Source organism: Gorilla gorilla, chromosome 12 (assembly GCF_029281585.2).
Source record: "Gorilla gorilla gorilla isolate KB3781 chromosome 12, NHGRI_mGorGor1-v2.1_pri, whole genome shotgun sequence".
Classification (NCBI taxonomy): Eukaryota; Metazoa; Chordata; class Mammalia; order Primates; family Hominidae; genus Gorilla; species Gorilla gorilla.
The window spans coordinates 110,889,307-110,907,286 of NC_073236.2; the positions used below are offsets into that span (position 1 = coordinate 110,889,307).

The 17,980-nt window shown below is 52.4% G+C and overlaps 1 protein-coding gene across 5 annotated transcripts in view; it reads right to left on the reverse strand.

The window, feature by feature from the left end:
* The window catches only part of TOGARAM2 (TOG array regulator of axonemal microtubules 2), a 95,549-nt gene that overhangs the window by 30,213 nt on the left and 47,356 nt on the right, over positions 1-17,980 (reverse strand). For all 5 annotated transcript variants that reach the window (XM_055377674.2, XM_055377676.2, XM_055377675.2 and 2 more), the window contains 4 exons: positions 10,659-10,705; positions 7,600-7,766; positions 4,860-5,010; positions 4,208-4,372 (listed from right to left, as the gene is read on the reverse strand). In XM_055377674.2, the coding sequence (XP_055233649.2) occupies positions 4,208-4,372; positions 4,860-5,010; positions 7,600-7,766; positions 10,659-10,705 (530 nt within the window). The remainder of the gene's footprint in view (positions 1-4,207; positions 4,373-4,859; positions 5,011-7,599; positions 7,767-10,658; positions 10,706-17,980) is intronic.

A 17,980-nucleotide genomic window follows, 5' to 3' on the forward strand; every position in this document is an offset into this window, starting at 1 on the left:
AAGAGCCCGAGTGGCTGCTCCTGCCACCGCTCACCATGGGAGGCCGTGCCACCACCCTGAGCCCACCTAACAGGGAGGGTGTACAAGGGGAAGTGCCTGGTGAGGCTAAGAACCCAGGGCCTGGGCCTCCCTCCCCAGGAGCCATGAAGACCTCCTAACTCTACCTTTGGTTGACTTTTCCCCTTCCTGCCCTTGCCAATGCGATTCTTATAAACAGATTTGTGATAAGTCACATGATGTCATGGGACAAAACCCCCCAGTCAGGGGGACACCTCCAAACCTGCCCCATCTGTGGTGGGGTGGGGCCCCCTGAGCCATCAGTGAATAATCCCCTACTCACTTTGGTGGCTTGGTGGCGGTCTAACCTCATTCCCAACCAGAGGCCCGTATGGTCAGCGCCTCTTCCTTCCCTCCTGCTATCCAGCCTCTTGTGAGGTTGCCCACAAGCAGGGAAGGGTCCAAGAGCAGATGGCTAGAGGAAGACAATGTAGCTAACTGACACCCACACAGTCCAGATGCAGCCACACACACAGGGACCCACAAAAGGTTGTCGTGTTTTCTAGGCTCTTCTTCCCAGGAGACAGATGCTGAAATCATAAACTCCTAGGACAGGAAGGAGTCTTACAGGGCCTCTGTCTAGCCAAAGGCCCTGATCACACAGTTGAGGTCCCAGAGGCCCAGAGAGGGTGGGGGACCCTCCACAGCCCCTCGGCTCCTCTGTCAGCACAGCCAGGACAAGAAGGTCCCCCTCCCAGTCCAGAGCTCTCACTACCACATCTTCCTTCCTGGTGAGTTTTCTCCCGAGCTTCACCTCCACCAGGATGATTTTCACCACAGTACATCTGGAGGTCCTAGGCAAGTCTGAGTGGAGAGGAAGCCCTTTACTGAAAGTGGAGGCACAGCCGGGCACAGTGGCTCACATCTGTAATCCGAGCACTTTGGGAGGCCAGGGCAGGCAGATCACCTGAGGTCAGGAGTTCAAGACCAGCCTGCCCAACATGGTGAAACCCTGTGTTTACTAAAAATACAAAAATTAGCTGCGCATAGTGGTACATGCCTGTAATCCCAGATACTCGGGAGGCTGAGGCAGGAGAATCGCTTGAACTCGGGAAGCGCAGGTTGCAGTGAGCCGAGATCATGTCACTGCACTCCAGCCTGGGCGACAGAGTGAGACTCAGTCTCAGGGATTAAAAAAACAAACAAACAAAAAAAGCGGAGACACAAAGCCCTCACTCTTGGACTCTTTTTCAGCACTGCCCTTGGCAGGTGGAACAGTCTCTTAATCAGTTATTTCAGTCACTCTCTGAAAGGCAGGAGGTAACATCCAACCTCCCCGTCCTTCCCTGGGCCGCCCGGACGTGAATGACATGCTGTCTGCAATGCTCTCAAAAAGAGGCTCAGTCTTCTGGAGCGAGCAGTACAGCCGCCTGCCCTGCTGCCCCCCTTCCTCGCCTCCACCGCACCCCACAGGCGCATTTAGCATCCACTGGATTTAAAAACAAACCCACAAAAGGCACTGGCAGGGGGATTCCAGCCTCCAGTGTCTTGAGGGCTTGTGTGGCCTCCCCCTTTGCCCTACCTCTGACAGCTTTCCAGTCATGTTCGTATTTGTGCCTTCTGGTTCAGTCATTTCTATTTTTCACACGCACAACAGAAGAAGTTGAACAGATCCTGAGCTGAGCTCACCTAAACTAACCCAGTCTCCCAAGAAAGGCCAGCTCCTTGTTGGAAACAGTGAGTTCCTCTTCAAAGGTCCCGCTTGTCCTCTATTTTCAAAGCTTAACTTCCTTGCCTCCTTGCCCCTAGTTACAATAAACAACTTTCCAGCCACTCCCAATCTGTAACCCACATCCATTCCCAATCTGTAACCCACATCAGTTCCCAATCTGTAACCCACATCAGTTCCCATCTGTAACCCACATCTGTTCCCAATCTGTAACAACCCACATCTGTTCCTTATTTGAGGCCCTTAGTTCCAAAACTGCTCTTCCCACCGCTAGAGCCCCCATCCCTGCTCCATTTGAAGTAGCCAGTCGGGATCAGCTTAGATTGTGCTGTCCGACCCCAGCCAATGGGGACCGGACACAGTAGTAGGGACTGACTGCGTTAGGGATAAAAACCCCTTCCCTGCTTTGTTGGGTGTGCTCTCGCAGTGACCAGAAGAATGAGCAGCAGCCTTCTGCGGAAGTAAATTTGCCTCACTGAGAAATCCTTTATTCGAGTGCTCGTTTTCTTTGTGACTCCTAGCTCTTATTTCCAACACCCTCACAGGACATATTAGGAGAATCAGGAGGACAAGCAGGTTTACAATCCTGAAATACTATCATTTCCAGCCAGACTAAAAACCCAAACTATACAGCAAGTTAAGGGATTATTTGTTCACTGTGAGGAGAGAGGAAGAAGAGGAGGATTCAAATACAGCTTCCAGGATGGTTGTAAGAGGAGAATGTTGGCTTTTTATCCTAACTCCAACAACATAACCTACTTGATTTTATTCCTACCTACCCGCTCACCTGCCAAACATAAACAGTTCAAATAAAGAGGGACAACAGACTATCCTGGGTCAAGCATCACTAGCCAAAGTCTCAGTCTAGTGATCTTTAGATGGTGGTACTATGGGGCACCATGACCTTGAGTGACCTTGGGTGGCTTTTACATCACTAGGTCTCAGTTCTGCTGCTATAAAATGAGTGGGTTGGCCAGGCATGGTGGCTCACACCTGTAATCCCAGCAATTTGGGAGGCTGAGGTGGGCGAATCACTTGAGGTCAAGAGTTCGAGACCAGCCTGGCCAATATGGTGAAACCCCATCTCTACTAAAATACAGAAATTAATCGGGCCATGGTGGCATGCACCCAGCTACTCAGGAGGCTGAGGCAAGATCACTTGAACGCAGGAGGCAGAGGTTGCAGTGAGCAGAGATTGCACCACTGCACTCCAGCCTGGGCGACAGAGTGAGACTCTGTCTTAAAAAAAAAAAAAAGAGTCGGTTGGGTTATATACATCAATAGTTCTCAGTATCAATCATATCATTCAATTACCACTTTCATGATTTTTGCCATATCTCTCAATAGCCTGTCCTTTCATTTACATTGTACTTTTCTTCAAATCACAAAAGAATTTCAAATCCTAAAGAATTTAACTTTAAAGGGAACTTTCTGTCACTACCATAAACTAACATTGTTTGTCACAGAATATGATAAATATTTACAATGAAAGTAAAACAATGTTAAAACTCTAGCTAAAAAATTTGTAGGCAGCTTCTGTCTTTGAGCCTGAAAGAGGATCTCCTTGTTTAAAGAGAGAGGTGCCACCATGCTTGCAAGTTTCCTGAGGCCTCCCCAGCAGCAAAAGCAACTATGGTTCCTGTACAGCCTGTGGAACTATGAACCAATTCAACCTCTTTTCTTTATAAAAAATAATAAAAATAAAAAGAGAGGTGCTAAAGACTAGCACCAAATTCAGACTTTCTACTTGAGACAATTGAAAGGATAGAAAGAGGATTGAAAAGGGAGATAAGCTGGCATTATTTACAGCATGGAAATTATGCTCTAGTCCATGATCATTTGCCGTCACATCCCACACTTACAGAAACTCTGAACCAAGCTGACTGTTTTTAAGTTTTTTTCAGTAGCAAAATCTTTCCAAATGAAATCTCACATGAATGCCCAGTATACAAAAAAAAAATGAGGCAACATAGAAGCTCCTCTGGTAGAATGGGGACAGAGCGTCCCCATGTCCCAGGCACGATTCCTGAGGTGCCCTGGTAGAAGCTCTGGACCCTCTGATTCCCGTCTGTAACCAGTGCTGTCCAGCCCTGACATTTTATGAAGCAACAGGAAAGAAACCGAGGTCTTCCCCAATCCTCTCATCCTCTTTCTGCTGTTCACAGCTGCTTCCTTGGGTGCTATCGTCTAGTGTCTTTGGCCCTCGTGCACTGGTCACTCCTCCAGGACATGTCACACAGGCTGAGGATATCACCACTCCAGTTGTGACATCCTGGGTCCCAAGCCCAGCCCGTAGACAATGATGAGTCCCTGACACTGTTTCTCTCTCTGGCAAGGCAACCACCACCCCAGGCTGCCTCCTGGTCTAACATGGACAAGGGGCGGAAGCAAAGCCACCGAGGTCACCTTTGCCATGCCTCAGGGCATCCTGAGGCAGCATGGGCAGAGAGACATGTGTGCCTGCCACTCGGGCCTGCCCACCTGAGGCGTGGCGGGCAAAGCGGGGCTCCTGCCGGCTGACGGGGATGCTGGGCAGGGAGGCCCGGCTGGCCCACTTCCTCAGGATGATGCCGACGTCGTTTCTGCGTGGGTCGCTCAGCCTAGTGGGCACAGACAGGGTCCCACTGCCCCAGAGGGGAAGGAGGCCTGTGGACACAGAGAAAGTCCTAGGACTAGGCAGGTCTGTTTTCCCCCGACCTCAATGTCCTCCTTTGAAAATGGGCCCATGGCTGGCCAAAGTAGCTCATGCCAGTACCCCCAACATGTTGGGAGTCCGAGGTAGGAGGATGGCTTGAGGCCAGGAGTTCAAGACCAGCCTGGGCAACATAGGGAGACGCCCATCTCTACAGAAAATTTAAAAGAAATTAGCCAGGCATGGTAGCACACGTCTGTATTTCCCACTACTTGGGAGGCTGAGGTGGGAGGATCCCTTGAGCCCAAGAGTTTGAGGCTGTGGTGAGCTGTGATTGTGTCACTGCCCTTTAGCCTGGGCCACAGAGCGAGGCTCCATCTCTAAATAAATACATAAATAATAATAAAAATTTTAAAAAAGAAAATGGGCCCATTAGCAGGCTATGAGAGAGTGGACTCAGCTCCCCAGGCCTGAGCAAATCCCACACCAGGCACCCAGTACCTTCCTTCGTGAAGGCTCTCTGGGAGCCCAGGCCCTGGGGAGTGAGCTCCTGCCCTGTCCTGGGCTCCTCCAGCCTCCGAAGCAGCTCCATCTCCTTCATCTGCTTCAGCCGCATCTTCTCCCGGGCAGACTTGGAGATGGTGACTTCGATCTGGCACAAGGTCAAGGCAAACTCTATTAACCTCCATTGATTCAATCATCAACATTCAATCATCAAAAATGTTTCTCCTGTGTGCCAATTGCTGTCCTGGAAGTGAACAAAAAAGACAAACTCCTTGCACCTTAAGAGCTTTGAAGTGTGGGGGAGAGACAATAAACAGACCAAATGCTGATATCAGGCAGTATGTGCTGAAAGAAAAGTAAGGAGACAGAGATGATAGTGGTTTTTAGCCTAGAAGGTCCCTAGGGACTCCCCGAGGAGGTGAAGCTTAAGTGGAGACAGAAATGAAGGAGACCAGCCCCACAGATTTCTAGGAGAGAAGTGTTTGAAGCAGAGGGAGTGAGTGCAAAAGCTCTGAGGCCGGGTGTGCTTGGCTGGTTGGGGACAGTCAGGGGGTGGACACTGGCTGAGCTCTCTGAGTCAGAGAAGTGATAGGACACAAGATCAGGCAGGGGGCAGGATCCACATCACGCGGGCCAAGGAAAGGACTGGGCTTCTCCTCTGAAGGACACAGGAAGCCGTTTAAGGTTTTGAGCAGAGGAGTGACATGATCTGACTTCCACTGGTGGGGGCTGTCTCTAAGTGTTGTTTTTTATAATTTTTTATTTTGAAATAGTTTAAGACGCAAGAACAACTCGTAAGTTGTCAAAATAGAACCAAGACTTCCTGTGTTCCCTTCACCCTTCCCCAGTGATAATATCTTCCACATCCACAGAACGTTCTAACTTCCATTTCTCTAAGGCTCATGCCAGCTGCTGCGCGGGAAGGGTCTGGAGCTAGCCTCACACTGGAAGCAGGAAGAGTGTTTAGGAGGCAGCTGAACATCCAATCAAGAGGTGGTGGGGCTTGGACGGCGATGGGGATGGTGGGGTGGGCAGATTCTGGACATGCTTCTAAGGTGCAGCTCACTCTCTTCGCTGATATATGAGGTGCAGGGCGAGAGAGGAAGAGAGGAGCCAAGGACGCCCGAGGTGGTTGACCTGAGCCACTGGAAGACTGGAGTTGAGTGGGCCCCTGGGGAGAGAGGAGGTTTTCTGAGGTGAGCATTCAAGGGTTGAGTTTTAGACACAGTCGGTTGGAAGTATAATTAGGCACTTAAGCAGAGATATTGAGCAGCAGCTAAATACGTTAGTCTGGAGGTCAAGGGAAGGCCTAGGCTGGCGAGGGAGGTGTGGGAGTCCTCAGCATAGAGGTGGTACTTAATGTCGGGACTGGATGAGGACCTAGCGGGTCAGTATAAATAGACGAGAGGCCAGAGGGCTGAGCGCTGGGGGAGTTCCAGCATCCAGAGGCCGGGGAGATGAGGAGGAGGCAGCCAAGAAGGGCTGGGAAGGAGCTGCCTTTCACGTAGGCAGGACCAAAAAAGAGCCACCCCTCACCCCTATCCCTGGCTGGAGAATTCAAGGATGAGACACAAGTCGTGTCAAAAGCTGCGATGGGGTCAAGGTAGACGAGGACTAACCGTGGCTGCATTTGGGAAGATGAAGGTCATTGGCAACTCCAATGTGGGCAGTTTCAGTGGGGAGTGTGGACTAATGCCTGTCAGGAGTGGACAAAGGAGAGAAGAGAGACGCGGCAATCATTTTCTCTTGGTTTTGTTCCGCTTTCTTAAAATGAAAGAGGTAACAGAGAGCTAACACGCTGATAGCAATGATCCTGTTTCAAGGAGAATATTGTTGATGCCAGAGAGGGAACAAGTGTTGGAACTGAAGGATTAGCTGGATTGAGCAGAACAGCAGGAGAAGGTGGTGAGCCAATGGGATGCTTGAAATTGAGACCATGGTGGGGGAACACACTTTAGAATGCCAAGACCTACGATGTGGCCACAGAAGGGAGCGCAAGAGTGGGGTGGAGGATAAGCTCGTTTCGCTGCACTGAATCACTGCTTGTGTTTCATGTTCTGTGGTCCTCTCTACAGTGGGAGGGTTGTGGTGCTGATTTAACACAGTCACCCAGTCTCTAACAGAGAATATGCACCCAGGAGGCCTTCAAGATATGCTTCTTGTCCTGGAATGTTCTGTTTCAAAGAATGAGCACAGGCTCCTCGCTACAGTGACTCCCCAAGCTTCACTAAATTCGTTCCAACCAGGGAAGAGACCACCTTCCAAGGTCACCTGAGAAGTGTGAGGTATTCGCCAGTCCCTGGAGCACAGCCCGTGGCTGATCAGCCCTGAGTCAGCTGCCTCTCATTTGCTATCTTGGGTGTTAGTTCAAACTACGCAGCCCAGTTCACCTAAGGCTTCCTGCTCTCTGCCCACATCCGGCTTCCTCGTGAGCCCTGTGCAACCTCCCCGTCCTCCTTCCTTCCTCCCTCGTACCCCTTCAGCAACCGTCTGTAGTCTTCCCTGCACCTGGTTCCCCACCCCACTTCTGACCCCCATCCTTTCTCTTCCTTTCTTCAGCCCTCACCCCAACCCCGTCTGCAGGTTCTGGCCTTTAGTACTTGGGTCGCTGCCTCGGGCTCTCCTTGCTCTGCTCTGTGGCTGGTCCCACCCTTGAATACTTCAGACACTTGCTTGCCTTCATGCATCCTGCGATCCACTCCAGCCCCACTTCCTCCTCCTCCCGCTCCCCAGGTACCTTGGTGCCGATCTCCTTCTGGTCCTCTTCTTTCAGCGGAGGGCAGGCTTCTCTGGCACAGTCAAAGGAGAAGGCTGTCAGCGTGGGAGCAGACTGAGAAAAAGGCAGGGCAGGCTTCTTGGCAGCGGCAGGCCTGTCTCTGATGGGTGAGGCCAAAGGTTTTGGCTCTGAGGGGTTGAGAACAGGGGTGGAGCTGAAGACACCCAGGTCACTCCTGAGCTCACTGACCCTGTGGCTGGCTCAACTCTACTGCTGAGCCCCACACCCTCAATTCTTCCTCAATGGAGCAAGACCTGAGTTAGGTTTACTGTACAGGGCAGCACTGGCAGGCATGAGGCAGACTACCTGTGGACCAGCATCACCCTCCATTCGTTCATTCACTGCACACTTTATTCCAAGATAGGTGTGGGAGTGGGGAGGCTGGGGGGGAAACAGGGCCAGATGTGTTATCCAGGAGATGTAAGACATTTCCTGAGAATATAAGTAAGTGTATCTGTCCCGGGAGGTACGTACGGCAGGAAAAGAAAAAGCAAAATGGGCCCACCAATCCTTTCATATGACCACGGGCTTGCCTGAAAGCATGACGCAGCAGGAAAGGGCAGAGTTGCCAGGACCAGAGATCTAACACTAGTCCAGTCTCATTTCACAGACGGAAAAGCTGAGAGCCAGTGTGATGGTTAATGTTAGGTGCCATCTGGATTGGATGCCTACATAGCTGGTCAAGTATTGTTTCTGGGTGTGTCTGTGAAGGCGTTGCCAGAGGAGATCGACCTTTGAGTCAGTGGACTGGGAGAGGAGGACCCATCCTCAGTGTGGGTGGGCACCATCCAATCAGCTGCTAGCTGCCATCGCAGCTAGAACTAAGCAGGTGGAAGAAGGTGGGATCACCTTGCTTGCCGGGTCTTCTGGCTGCCTGCTTTCTCCCCTGCTGGACGCTTCCTTCTACTCCTCCTGCCCTTGAACATCAGACTCCAGGTTCTTTGGCCTTTGGACTCTGAGACTTGCACCAGTGGCTTGCCAGGGACTCTCGGACTTTTGGTCACAGACTGAAGGCTGCACTGTTGGCGTTCCTGGTTTGAGGCTTTCAAACTTGGACTGAGCCACTACCAGCCTCTCTCTTCCCCAGTTTGCAGATGGCCTCCTGTGGGACTTCACCTTGTAATCGTGTGAGCCAATTCTCCCTAATAAACTCCTTTATATACAGACATATATCCTACTAGTTCTGTCCCTCTGGAGAACCCTGACTAATACAGCCAGTAACCTTCGAATGCTCTTGGGATGGATAAAATACCCAATCACTTTTACTTGATGGCATCAAATCCACAGTATTGCTTTGTCATTCATATTTTCCCCATCAGCGGGTTTTAAAGGTACATTTCTCATTATGAAGGCAGGGCTCAAACAGGTTCATTCCTTTTCTGCAACCCACAGGGTTTGGAGCTCACTGTCCTTGGGTGAACCTGCAAGTCAGGGGTCTGCTGAGATGCGGCCACCAGCTGAGGCTGCCTGAGGCTGGAAAAGGCATCTTACCTCTGGGGCCCGTGCAGAGCTCCCAGGTCACCCAGGTCCTCTGCCCAGGCCATGTCTTCTGCAAAGGATTCTTCTGCTTGGTGCAGGGAGAAGGATCAAGGGCCAAGGGGGAAGAGGGGCTTTGAAGCCTCATCTGCCCAGAGGTAAGAGGCAGGGCAGAGGGCACATGTGGTAGGCACCACCCGGCCAGGGCAAGGACTGCAGGAATGCCACAGACGTGGGGAAGCCCCCAGCTTCAGACAAGACCCTGTGAGCCCCTACCATGTGCTACGCATGTTGCACACAGAGGGCAGTGTCAGCCCAGTTGCCAGCTGGAGGGCAGGGAGCCCTTTAAGGACTTAACTATTTTGTATGTCACTTCTTCACCTGCACCCCAAAGGGATGCCCTGGAAAGCCTTGTCTGAGCAGCCTGCCCCTGCCACAGGTCCCTGGTGACCTGGTTCTCAAGCAGCAAGCTGGAGAGCCAGGGGAGGAAGTGGTTACTGACTGGGGTCTCCTGGCCCAACCCCCACACCAGCATCCTCCGGGTTAGCTCTTAAGGTCACTCAGGGTGCCGGTGCATTTCACCACAGACTGCCTGAGCTCACCCTGCTGCAGCCTGGCCCGGGAGCAGGGGAGAAGCAGCTGCCGCAGAGGTTTCTGTGCCAGGTCCAGCTTTGTGTCTTGATCCCAGGGCCTCTTGGGCAACAGCCACCCCCCTTCGCCAACTGCCCCACCAGCTGAGCTGATTAGCAGAGTGACCTGCCAGGAAGCTGGTCCTGGGGAGGCCAGCCCTCCTGCCGGGCAGTAGAGCGGCTGCCTCCAACTCCTCCCCACCATGGCCTGGGTTCGGGGTGTTCTGCTCCCCAACCCTGCAGCAGAGGCTCAGCTTCCATCCACTCGTCCCACCTCCCCCTAGAGTTCAATCCAGGAAGGCTCCCTCCTCCCTCTTTAAAGGCCTCCTACCCTGCCCTGTCCCCTCTCCTTGCCTCAATCCTGTGCTGGCCCTATGTCCTGACAGCTAAAGCTCCTGGGGCCAGCTGGCTGAGGTTTGTGGGCTCTGGTTTACCCTCTCATTCTCTAGGTGAGGAATACTCTCTCTACTTGCTTAACACACCGCAAGGGGCAGCTGCTTGATGTGTCAAGACCCCAGCTTTGGAGCCATGGAAACTTGACTGCAAGCCTGACGGGGCTCAGCGACCAGGGAGGACACCCTGCTCACAGAGCCTTCGTGTGCCAGCTCGTCTGTCCCACACGGCCAGAATTGTCTCTCTTATCGAGGCCGTGGCAAGCTGCACAAGCTGGTGTACGTCATCACACCTGACGTACCAGAGCAGGTGTCAATAAATGTCACTTCTCTTCCACACCTCGCCCGGGCCCGCTGCCACCCTCCGGTTAGACCTCTGGTGACTTCAGCTTCCTGCTGTGAAATGAAGGGCCCAGACACAAGAGCTCTCAGATCTCCTCTGGCCCTAATTCTGTTTCCATGACCCAGCCCAGGAATGTAGAGAGTCAAATAACAAAGGGAGGTGTGCATGGAAGATACGTACCCAGAGATGCAGGGGTCTTCTCCCGAGGCCCACTCCCCCGAGCCAATCTTAAAAGAACGGGGGAGAGAAAAGCATCATGAGGGACGGCCAGCCAGAGACACTGCTGGGGGAGCCCAGGGTGGCTCCAGGATGGGGCAATGGCCGAGATGGGGGACAGAGGGGACGGCACTGTTATCCCTGCAGAGGCTCTTGGCCCAGGATTCAAGCTGCAGGAGATTCAGCTCCCTCTGCAAACACAAGGGCAGGCTGACCGCCAGGCCAGGTTCAGCCCCATTTCCTGGCAGTGCAGCTCGCCCATTCCCCAGGAGGCTGACACCCACACAGAAACTGCTGGCTTAAAGGAAGCCCCCACCCTCCCGCTGCGCTGCTTGGGCCTGTGGAGTTGAGAGCAGCTGCAGTAGACAAGAGTAAACTGCCTCCCAGCTTAGACAGCACCGAGCTCAAGTTCTCCAAGCTGCCCCAACCCCGTGAGAGCTCAGTGATCCCTAAATAGTCCCACTCATGATTGTAATCCCCATCCCAGGGCCTGGGGGGCGGAGTTGATCCCCTTTGCTGTGGCAGGAAGTCACCACTGTTTTGTACCAGAAGCTCAATCCCAATTACCCACAGGAAGGGAAGACAGTGGCATCCCTGGCACTGGTTTTAATTGTAATTTCTTAAGTTGGAAGCACCATTTACTTATTCAACAGATATTTACTGAAGACCTACTATGTGTCAAGCACTATTCTAGACACTGGGAATGGAGCATCAATAAGACATGACACTCCCCGCCCTCCGGGAGCTTAGGTTCCCAGGGAGACCAGCCCTGCAGCGTCCCACATGGCTTTCCCTTCTCGGTGAACATCAGGACCCACTGGGGGGCTGACAGAGTAACAAGCCACAGCAACAGGTCAGGAACACAATATCCCACACTCTGGCCTCAGAGGATCACAGTCCAGGCCGGGCTGCAGGAGGGGCGGTAGGACAGCCCCCCTCAGTGCCTGCCTGGATGCAGGGGAACCCTGATCCTTGGGGACTGTGGAGGTCAGGAGAGTCCACAGGAGGAGCGGAGCTTCAACCTGGGCGTAGATCAGCCGGGATTCGCCATTGCTCCCAGGGCCAGGCCCAGCCTCTTGGGTCTGGACCCACAGGGAGGGATTGTGTGGGCTGGAGATAGTAAGCGAATGCCCCAGGGCACCCCTGACCTGGGGAGCTCGCCCACTAGGCCTTTGCCATTGTAACCCACCACTGCTTAACCACTGCCCAATGGCACTAACAGGACTGGAGGCGGGCGGGGAGGGGAAGTGGAGCATCAAAGTCCACACAGTTGCCCTTGGCTTCTATGAGCTCATGGAGGTCCCAGGCTGCCTGAGGTGAGCACAGGATGCCAAAAACCCCAATGCTTATGCCTCAGCTTTGCCCCTGGGGCCCTGAGCTGCAGCCTCCCCGCCTCTGCCCCCCCCCCCAACACACACACACACACACCTGCTCTGAGCAAGGGATTTGGCCTCAGAGGACTTGGCTCAGCTTCTCTTAAGCTGTGGACCCTGGGGAAGCCTCTTGCCCTCCCCTTCTCTAGCGACCCCACAGCAGAAAGGACTGAGGCCAAGACAGGCCATGCCGATCAGGGCCCCTGCCTTCCTGCACGTGGCAGCCCCGCCCCACCCTGTGCGAACCTCACAGAAAACCCACCACCGCTCAGGCTCCTCCGCAGGCCCCAAGGACGTGGGTGGAGCAGGAGCAGCAAAGCCCTGTTTCCAGCAAGAGCCCCTCCCTGCTCCAACCCAAACGTCTAAGCATGTCCAAGAGTGGCCTCAGCACTGTCCCCAGCACATGTGTCTTCTCCTATGCCCTGTCTCCAAGAAGGGTGCCAGTATCTGTCCAGTGGCTGAAGCCAGGAACCCCGGCATGGTCTCAGCTCCCCCATCTTCAACCCACATCTAGCCCGTGGCTTAGCCCTGCCATTCATCCCGCCCCGCCCCCACCTCTGCATCCTCAGCCCACAGACTCCCTGCCTCTGCCCTGCTCAGGCACCCTTTGCCTTCTCCCCGGATTCCTGCAGCAGCCCCACCTCCATCTACACGGTCCATGCCACTCTGAGGTTGCCAACGTGGCCTTTCTAAGTCACAGCAGATGCCGCTTTCACACCCGAAAGCCTTTGGTGGCACCTCCTCACAAGAGGATGAAGCTCCCACTTCTCAGTTGGCACACGGGCCCTTCACCCCCACCCCACAGGCTGTCACGCAAGGATGCAGGGGCTCACTCCTCCTTCCGTCTCTCCCTCTTCCACCTCCATCTCCATCTCGCAAGTGTGCCCTCACCCTGCCCTGAGAAGTCTGCCTGGCATGATTCAGATCTCTTTCTCCTGGGTCACCAACATGACAGGCAGCCTTTGCCTACGCACCCACCTCTCTGAACTTCACCTTGATGACTTCCCAGCTGGAGCACACAGATTGTGACCTATGCACCTGGCACATAGTAGGTGCTTAACAGCTTTTAGGTGAGTAAACGGACAGATGGATGACTGAAATGGTAATAGAGCCTCCATCCCCTCCATTGGCCAGAGAGCCCCACATTGTCAACAAAGGGAAATCCATGTCACAAACCAAACAGGAAAGGACAGATATTTATTACGGAACTAATCCATGCCAGGTACCAATCCTGGCCCCACAGAAGCCACAGAGGTTTTTGACATATGGCCCCTGCCCTGTGGTGCTCCAAGTTAAAGAACAGAATGAGGTTTAAATAAAATAGGCTGGCCAGGTGCGGTGGCTTATACCTGTAATCCCAGCACTTTGGGAGGCCGAGGTGGGCAGATCACCTCAGATCAGGAGTTCAGGACAAGCCTGGGCAACATGGTGAAACCCCAGCTCTACTAAAAATACAAAAATTAGACGGGTCTGGTGGTGTATGTCTGTAATCCTAGCTACTTGGGAGGCTGAGGGAGAAGAATCACTAGAACCAGGGAGGCAGAGGTTACAATAAGCAGAGATCGCGCCACTGCACTCCAGCCTGGGTAACAGAGCAAGACTCCATCTCAAAAAAATATATATTTTTTTAATTGGCTGGGTGCAGTGGCTCACGCCTGTAATCCCAGCACTTTGGGAAGCCAAGATGGGCAGATCACCTAAGGTCAGGAGTTCAAGACCAGCCTAACCAATGTGATGAAACTGCATCTCTACTAAAATTACAAAATTTAGCCAGGCATGGTGGCATGCTCCTGTAGTCTCAGCTACTCGGGAGGCTGCGACAGAAGAATTGCTTGAACCCAGGAGGCAGAGGTTGCAGTGAGCCAAGATCGTGCCACTGCACTCCAGCCTGGGCGACAGAGTGAGACTCCATCTCAAAAAATAATAATAATAAAAAATAAAAAACAAATAAATAAAGCAAAATAAATAAACAAAATAAATTTAAATAATCAAGATTTGCTTATTTTGTTTAATGGAAGGGAGGGGCTGAGGCAGTCCCTGGGCTGGATGCCTGTGGACAATGCAGAGAAGGCCACTTCCCCTCCTTGCCGCCCTTTAAAGGGAGAGTAGGTAGACATGGAACAGTGGAGATGAAATGAACGGGTGGGGAAAGGGGTGAGAGGCTGTTGGGGTTGCAGAGATGGACGAGGGGAAGCATCATGTCCCCTCGTAAATGGATGGATGGATGAGTGAAATGGTAATAGGTCCTCAGGGTCTGGAGGGGTAAGAAGGCCCCGCAGAGCAAGCACTGGGGGACAGCGGAGAGGAACTGTGGGGTCGTGGGCTGGATGGACCCTGAATGTCAGGCCAAGGAGACTCAGCATTATGCGCCTGGGTCCTTGACACAAAGGACCCTCCATTCATTCAATCAGGAATGTCAATACAGGCAAAGGGCATGCAAGAGGTGTGCAAGGTGGCGGGGGAAGCAGGAAAATGAAAGATGGGGATGGAGCGCACAGGGCTGCAAGGATACTGGCTAGGCACTATTAGGGGAGGTCAAGAAGGAAGCGGAAGTGCAAACCAAGAGGGAAAGGCAGGGGCAAGAAAGGGGTGGAGCTTTCATGGCTGTTAAGAAAGACTTGGGGGCTATGGAATTGTGTTGGAGCAGGAGGCACTAGGAGCAAGGGTCAAAGATGACACTGAGACTTGAAGGCCAAGGAGAAGGTCTGCACCTTGACAGCAATGAGGAGGTCTTGGGAGGGGGTGGTTTGGGGAAACACGAGGTGGTCCTTGTTGCCATGATGGTGGCACAGCCTCCCTGTCTCTCCCTCTGGTGCTGGATCACATCAGCCAGGAGAAACTGGAGATGCCCAACAGAAAGATGGAAACCCGGAGCCTGACCTGTGGATGGTTCCAGGGCTAGAGCGGGAGATGTGAACTCACCCACATTCCACCATCTGGAAGACTTGGGCACACATAAGGGCCCCAGGAGAAAACAGGAGATGGGGGCAAACAGTCCTGGAACAATTTTGGGAATGGCAGACTTAGAAATGGAAGAGGGCACACAGGAAGCTGCCTGGAAGGTCGAGAAGCAGGTATAAAGTCAGGTTGCAGAAAAAGAAGAAAAATTCAAGGGCCATCCATGGTTCAAATGATGCAAAAAGGTCAAGAGTAAGGAGATAAGAGGAAAGGCCACAGGTCTGGGGCCAGTGAGTCATGAGAGGCACAGATAAGGCTGCTCCGAGGGGAGGAAGAGGCCAGCGTCTGAGTGGGAAAGGGGAGGACGTGTGCAATGGTGAGGAGGCGGAGGTCAGTGGAGCAAGCTGCTGTCTGAGGAGGCTGACGGTGAAAACTGAATAGAGAACTCGAATCCAGGAGCAAGTACATGGACGGGTCTCTATAACCCACAGGGTCGGAGAAAGACATGAACATGTGTGTGCACAGAGGGAAGGCACCAGAGAGATGGAGGGAATGAGGAAGTGTGAGAAAAATGGAAGAATCCAAGTCATCAGGCCCCAAGAAACGGGAGGGAAGCAGTCACAGCAGGAACTGGATTGTGACTCTACTGAAGGAGCCAGGCCCATAGGCCCTGAGCACACGCACACACACTCCACACACATGCACTCACACATACACATGCACTCACACACAGATACACATGCACACACATGCACTCACACACAGATACACATGAACACACATGCACTCACACACGCACTCACACACACATGCACTCACACACATGCACTCACACATACACACATACACATGCACACACACCACACACATGCACTCACACACATGCACTCACACATACACACATACACACATGCACACACACCACACACATGCACTCACACACATGCACTCACACATACACACCTACACACACTTGCACACACACTTCACACACATGCACACACACTCCACATATGGCTTCACACAGTCACACACACACATGCACTCACACACACATGCAGTCACACATGTACTCACGCACATGCATGTTCTCACACACATACACACACATATGTACTCCACACACATGCACCCCACCACACACGTGCTCTCACACATACACACACATGCACACACACACTCCACACATGCACTCACATACATACGGTCTCACACACACACATACACACCCCACACTCACATGCACACACACACATATGCACACACTCCACACACATGCACTCACATGGTCTCACAAATACACACATGCACACATACCCCACACACACTCCACACACATGCACTTACACGCACTCACACATACACATGCACACACATGCACTCACAACATGCACTGACACACATATGCACACACATGCACTCACACACACATGCACACACATGCACTCACACACATGCACTCATACACACATGCACACACAGACACTCCACACATGCACTCACACACACATACACACATATGCACTCACACATGCACACACATGCACTCACACATGCACACACAGACACTCCACACATGCACTCACACACACATACACACACATGCACTCACACATGCACACACACATGCACTCACACACATACACATGCACACACATGCACTCACACACATACACATGCACACACATGCACTCACACACACACATGCACACACATGCACTCACACACACATACACACATACACATGCACTCACACACGTACACATGCACTCACACACATGCACTCACACACATGCACACACATGCACTCACACACGTACACATACACTCCACACACATGCACACACTCCACACAGATGCATACACATACATGCACACAATACTCCACACATGCACTCAGACACACTCAGACACATACTCTTGCACTCATGCACACACACAGACACACACACACATGCATGCACTCACACATATACACATAACTCAGACACACACACACTCTTGTACTCATACATGCATGCACTCACATATACATGCACACATACACACTCATACACATACACTCACACATACATGCAGGCACTCATACATGTGTGCACACACAAAGACACTCAGACACACTCTCACACACACGTGCTCTGACATCACTCTGGACTGACCACGGGGATGTTGCTGGCCATCTAGAGCACTGTCTGTCTTACTTACAAGCCATAACCCGATTTATGCCAACACAAAGATCCTCTTCCCCACTTGTTTGTGGGATATGAAGACCCCTTTTCAAGTCCAAAAGTTTGTGGATTGTCCCCCATACACATGATACTGGTTGTATTTTTAGTATCCATCAATTAAGAAAATATTTAATTACAAAGAGCTGCCATGAACTAAATCATGCTTTAAAATAGTGTTTTATTCATAGCCGGGCACAGTGGCTCACACCTGTAATCCCAGCACTTCGGGAGGCCAAGGAGGGCAGATCACCTGAGGTCAGGAGTTTCAAGACCAGCCTGGCCAACATGCTGAAACCCGTCTCTACTAAAAATACAAAAATTAGCATGGCATGGTGGTGGGTGCCTGTAATCCCAACTACTCAGGAGAATCGCTTGAACCCGGGAGGCAGAGGTTGCAGTGAGCTGAGATCACACCACTGCACTCCAGCCTGGGCGACAGAGTGAGACTCCATCTCAAAATTATATATATATGAGATAAAATAATTAGTGTTTTATTCATTACTCCAGCAACATCATCCACTAAGGCACTGGGAGAAGACAGAGGCTGGAGACATTGTTCGTGATGCCATTGGCCCAGCCTGCCGGAGCCAAGAGGCAGAGAAGCCCCGGCAACCATGCTGGGACCTCCCTAGGTCTGTGGCTCATGGGTGGAGCCCCCGGCCCTTTCCCTGCCTGGTGTCCCAAGAACTCTGCCACAGCATGGAGGGTCAGCCACAAGGAGCCCCAGTGGATCTCAGGGGGAGAGAGGGAGAGAAGTCAGCAAGGAAGGTTTGACTTAGAGCTCTTA